Raw genomic sequence first — 6,104 nt, forward strand, 5'->3', positions numbered from 1 at the left:
TGATCGAGTTGCTGAGGAAGTCCCCAGTAAGGGACGAAACGTTCAACAAGATCAAATAAATTTGTTCATCAAAATTTATTAACTGTCTTCAATTTTCTCTTTGAAACTCATATATATTAATATACTGTTGGGACAAGAATATTGATTATTAACAAAAATTAATGTATATATATATATATATATATATGTATATATTTTCACTATAACATCGTAACGGGCACAAATAAAACATGGTAGTTGTTCTTATTGTTATTGTTAATAAAACGAACGACGAAATATGTTCAGGGCTGCGTTGGAGAACACAAGAATGTTTGACAAACTGGAAAATGTCACGCAAACCATATCGAGAATACTCGACGGCTATGACATTCGATTGAGGCCAAATTTTGGCGGTAGGTATTTGAAAATATATATAGATAGATAGATAGATAGATAGATATTAGGTATTATCTAAAATAATATACGCGTACCTTTTATTCCGTTGAACATCGATAAACTTTGAAAAATAATATGAACAACAACAACAATAATAATAATAATAATATAGTTACGTAATAATATACATTTATGAAATAATAATATTAAAAGATCTTATAGGGGTTATCTCGTAAAACGTATTAGTCGGGGATTTTTTTTCTTTTTTTTTTTTTTGTAATGGATTTCCAGTCCATTCAACTGAAATCCGCTTGAAACTTTTTTAATAGACCTCCTGTACGCCGATTAAACCATAATCCTAATGGATTTATAAATCGGATAAAGTTATTAGAAATAATAGTTATCGTTTTTTTTTTTTTTTTTATATCGTGTCTCATAATATTCAAAAAATATTTCATCTATTTTTCTCGTTCCATTCAAGTTGATTTTTTTATTGTTCTTTATAGGAGAACCATTGTTAGTTGGTATGGATTTAACTATAGCGAGTTTCGATGCTATTTCCGAAGTCAACATGGTGAGTTAAATAATAATTAATCAATATGATAATATTAAACGAACGATTTTATCTCTTGTGTTTTTTCGTAACTCATGAATCATCAGTTTTATCTCTTCTTACATTTTAAAAAGAAAGAAAAGAAATAAATCGTGTATCATTTTAAACTCGATGCCAAAAATCATAAAAAGAAAAATCAATAAATAAATAAATAAATCAATGAAAGTGTATATAAAAATGTTTACCGATTTAATTATGTTATAGGATTACACTATAACAATGTATTTAAATCAATATTGGAAAGACGAGAGACTGGCATTTTCGCAAGAGGAAGAAATTTTGACCCTAAGCGGTGATTTTGCTGAAAAAATTTGGGTCCCGGATACTTTTTTCGCAAACGATAAAAACAGGTACACAAACATACACAACCCACCCACATACACATATACACACAACTTCTATGACAATAAGAGTTCACTTTAATTAATAAAGAAAAGAAAGGGGGAAAGAAGAAGAAAGAAGAAAGAAAGAAAAAACAAAAAAAGACAGAAAAACAAAGCAAATTAAAAGAATTAGTATCCTTGGAACACATGATTAATTAACGAAACAATACACAATAAGTTTTAAGAATGAGAGATGATGATTCCATAAAAAAAAACAAATACCATCCATTATTCTTTTCTTTTTTCTTTTTTTTTTGCAGTTTTTTGCATGACGTAACAGAACGCAACAAACTCGTCAGACTGTCCGGCGACGGTTCCATCACTTATGGCATGAGATTCACTACGACCTTGGCCTGCATGATGGATCTGCATTACTATCCTCTCGATTCGCAGAATTGCACCGTAGAGATCGAGAGCTGTACGAGAGTATATAAATTCAATTCGTTTAACAATATTTTCATGATTTTATATAAAATCATATATTGTTTTTTGTTTAATTTATAAAGACGACATTTAATTTGTTAATTTATTGTTTATGTCGTTTTACATTGAGTCATTGATAGAAAAGATAATTTTCTTATATAAGCAAAATTGCGTAAGAGTGCGTAATAAAGGAAAAAAGAAAAAGAAGAAAAAAAAAATTATCTTTTATTATCTTTATTGGTATCATAAATAAATAGTTAACAGGTTAATAGTTCAACATAGATAAAAACGTTTTTGTTAATTACACGAAAACAATAATGAAAATCTTATTACATTATCAATCTTATAACATTATGATTATAGTAGTGGGTTAAAATTTTTAATAATATAATTAAATGTAATAATAGAGTAAACAACACATAACGTATTAAAATGACTTAGAACGTTAATTATGATCGGATAGGAAAATTGGATATTGCGGATGATCGATGAATAGAAAGTAAAACCGCAAATAGTACGTACACGTACGTTTCATTAATCATGTGGTACGCGAATATATCTATGTATTGTCAATAAATAGAACGTGAAAGGAACATCTTCGATAACTCGTGTTCATAATATCGTGAACTTTAGGATTAACAATTTTGATTAGATAATCGAATCGATTAAGAGACTCATCGTAGAATAATCAATGAAATTCAATCGGAGTCAATGGGAAATACGAGAATTGAAATTGTCATGATGTCAATCAGTGGTATATAATAGTCATATTATATTTAGATTCGAAATTTTGAAAATTGTTTTACAATTAATGATGCCAGTAATCATAATCGTTTTCCATTCAATGAAATAATAATACTAATATGTATTTATTAATTATTTTTATTATTTAGACGGTTACACGGTACTCGATGTAGTAATGTATTGGAAGGAAACTCCAGTTCGTGGAGTCGAGGAAGCAGAATTACCACAATTTACGATAATCGGTTACGAAACAAACGACCGGAAGGAAAAATTGGCTACCGGTATTTATCAGAGGTTATCATTAAGTTTCAAACTCCAACGGAATATCGGTTACTTCGTCTTCCAGACCTATCTTCCGAGCATACTCATCGTAATGCTCAGTTGGGTCAGCTTTTGGATCAATCACGAAGCTACCAGCGCGAGAGTGGCCTTGGGTAAAAGCATCCTCCTTTCAATGCTCGATATATTTCAACCTTCGCGACTATTTACCTTAGTCCAATATTCTCTGATTGCTTTGATAACGATTTGATATATTGAAATATATGTATCAGATATAATATTATCCACTTGAACAACAAAATCCTATTTCTGATTTAACCGGTTCAACACCGAGAGAAAAAAAATGAATTATTTATTGAATTTTTAATGGAAAGAAAATAAAAAAATAAAATAAAGTTACTTATGTCCATACAATAAAGATGATGCAAGTTAAATTATATATGTATATATATATATATTTTCATTTAAGGTATCACGACCGTTTTAACGATGACCACGATTTCAACCGGTGTTAGAAGTTCCTTGCCACGAATAAGTTACGTCAAAGCTATCGACATATATCTGGTAATGTGTTTCGTATTCGTTTTTGCCGCTTTGTTAGAGTACGCAGCAGTTAATTACACTTATTGGGGTGCAAGGGCCAAAAAAAAAAGCAAAAAGAAGGACAACGAGGAACAGAAAGTTATTACTTCGAAAACTGGTAAGAGTTATATTACGTTTTAAGGTTTCTTATAACTTTTCCCAAACGAACTATTTGATTTCTATTGAAAGAAGCCAAGAAAAATATATAAACGAAATGTTCGAACGTATTTTTAAAGGAAGCAAAGCTACCTCACCTTTTCCTGGTTCAACCGATGCCGATATTATCGAGCTTCAGGATTTAAGAATGTCGCCATTGCCAAGTATTAGAAATAGATCAGGTTTGATCAGTACTTCCTCGACACCTGGCCTTGGAAGGAATCACGATCCAGCCAAATTTCCACCAAGTTTTCGTATATCAAGAACTGTTGCCTATAACATGCATGGTAGAAACACCGGACTCAGATACAGAGGTCCAAAACAAAATAAACCTAAGGTATATATATAAATTATTACAATGATTTCAAACTATTTGAATAATTTATTTCTTATTAATAACTAACTTAGAAATCAATGTTTCCTGTGTTTATATTTATATCATTGTTACGGCGTATATATTTTTAATGGATGAACACGAAAGAATTATAAATTAGAATGTTTCATTTTTATCAGAACACCGATTACAATGTAAACATTGTAAAGTACATTGTAAGACCTGGTATTAAATTTTGTGTTTAAAAATTGACAACACATTCGTTTTATTAGGATTTAAAAATATATAAAATATGTTACACGCTTATTCGTGTATTCATTATTCACATTTAAAACACGATAATATATTTTTAAAGTAATAATATAAAAATATGAAAGTTATAATATATAAAAACAAAGAAACTTATATACTTATACTTATTATATTATTTTCATTTGTTACAGGTATTACACGCAATTCGTAGAGGTGCATCAGTTTTGCGCGTGTCCATGCCAAAAATCAAAGACGTTAACGTGATCGACAAGTACTCGAGAATCATATTTCCTGTCAGTTTCATGCTATTCAACGCGGTATACTGGATCTTTTATTTTGTATGAAAGATATAAAGAAACCCGTTTAAAACGAAGAAGAAAAAAAAAAAAGGAAAATCAAATAGAATAATTACGATCTCGCGTGTATGTATTTCACATTCATCACAGAGAGAGAGAGAGAGAGAAAAAAATAGAGAGAGAGAAAGAAATACGTTTTATGCGTTTATATTGGATTCGTTATGAGAAATACAGATATGATGATTGACTTTGATTTATAAGAGAAATAATATACATCAGGATCGATTAATCGATCCACTTTTCGTCCTGCAACTAGCAACTACTATGACAACAACAATAATAATAAAAATAATCAAATAAAAAGGAAAGAAAAATAAGAAGAATTATCGAAATATATTTACGAACATTCGAGTGTCCTCAATCGAAAGCTGCCATAATTACTTATCAAGTTACGTAAGTGGTGTTTTAAAGAACTTTAATCGCAAATTCGAATACACCGTATATGTATATTAGTCGAATTATAAAATCAAACAAAAAAAAAAATGATTCTTCGAAAAAGAAAAAAAAAGTAATACGAAAGAGAGAACGGCGGATATTGAGATAATTTAATATATATGCTAGATTTATTATTTATTATTATTATTTAATAATCTTTATCGCGCGATATATATATAGAATGTATTAGGAATTTTCGATCGGAGATTGAAACTTAACCCTTCTTTGCATGATTTTTTCTTTTTTTTTTAAAATAAATCAGGGTGATGTAATTAATGCTCTAGATTAAAGGAAAAAATATTTAAAAAGAATCCTAGTGCTATTTTTTGACAACTGCGTTTTGTTGTACGCAATAGTCGCTTAAAAAGTTGCCAGCAACAACAAATATACRGTACAAGGGTTYTGAGTABCTTTTTTTGTTGACTAAATATTATGATTGAAATTTCCATCATCACGCAAAGAAGGGTTAACGCAGACGTAAGAAATAATATCGATTAAAAAAATGAAACACCTTCCCCCCGCCATCCGCCCCCCCCCCGCCACCTCTAAAAAAAAGAAAAAAAAGATACGTAAAAGTTCTACAATACTTAACCAACTGCCAAACTTAAACAAAATATCCTTCGTAAAACGTTCTTACGTAGCAATAAGAAGAGAGATATGTAATCTTTTACTATTATAAAAAAAGAAAAAAAAGAAAGAGGGAAAAACAAAACGAAATATTAACATCTACGTTCGTTAATAAAATTCTATATCGTTTTAATTGCGATCTTCGATTAAACGTACTTACATATATAAAAAAAAAGAGAGAGAGAGAGAGAGCGAGAGAGAGAGAGAGAGAGAGAGAGAGAGAGAGAGAGAGAGAGAGAGAGAAAGCTATTATTAAAAAAGAATGAAAAGAAAATTCAATTAAAATTTGATCGTGTTTATTTTCGCAATATTAACAACAACGTGTAGATTCATTATTATTTTTCGATTGTTTTGGTTGTCATTTTAATACATACAAACATACACACACATATACATTTCCACGCGTACACGAATTCAAATATTATAATAAATTTAGTACTGTTATTATATTATATATATCGCTTCTCTCTTATGTGAGTGCATCCATCGAGGTGGATCTTGTTATTAACGATGATCGAATTATTCGTCGTTCAATTTGTAATTAA

General features: G+C 29.5%; 2 protein-coding genes across 4 annotated transcripts in view; one reads left to right on the forward strand and one right to left on the reverse strand.

The window, feature by feature from the left end:
• Nucleotides 1-3,740, reverse strand: part of LOC106790520 (gamma-aminobutyric acid receptor alpha-like) — an 18,227-nt gene extending 14,487 nt beyond the window's left edge. Inside the window, exon 1 of the mRNA XM_014755484.1 lies at nucleotides 3,654-3,740. The gene's annotated coding sequence lies outside the window, so the exon portion shown is untranslated. The remainder of the gene's footprint in view (nucleotides 1-3,653) is intronic.
• LOC106790521 (gamma-aminobutyric acid receptor subunit beta-like) overlaps nucleotides 1-4,995 on the forward strand; it is a 9,333-nt gene extending 4,338 nt beyond the window's left edge. For all 3 annotated transcript variants that reach the window (XM_014755487.1, XM_014755489.1, XM_014755488.1), the window contains 8 exons: nucleotides 286-392; nucleotides 882-949; nucleotides 1,193-1,338; nucleotides 1,632-1,789; nucleotides 2,688-2,972; nucleotides 3,287-3,517; nucleotides 3,636-3,892; nucleotides 4,333-4,995. In XM_014755487.1, the coding sequence (XP_014610973.1) occupies nucleotides 286-392; nucleotides 882-949; nucleotides 1,193-1,338; nucleotides 1,632-1,789; nucleotides 2,688-2,972; nucleotides 3,287-3,517; nucleotides 3,636-3,892; nucleotides 4,333-4,485 (1,405 nt within the window). In that variant the 3' untranslated portion in view covers nucleotides 4,486-4,995. The remainder of the gene's footprint in view (nucleotides 1-285; nucleotides 393-881; nucleotides 950-1,192; nucleotides 1,339-1,631; nucleotides 1,790-2,687; nucleotides 2,973-3,286; nucleotides 3,518-3,635; nucleotides 3,893-4,332) is intronic.
• The last annotated feature ends 1,109 nt before the right edge of the window (nucleotides 4,996-6,104 follow it).

The sequence above is a fragment of the Polistes canadensis genome, unplaced genomic scaffold, assembly GCF_001313835.1.
Source record: "Polistes canadensis isolate GaletaPanama2010 unplaced genomic scaffold, ASM131383v1 scaffold_243, whole genome shotgun sequence".
NCBI lineage: Eukaryota > Metazoa > Arthropoda > Insecta > Hymenoptera > Vespidae > Polistes > Polistes canadensis.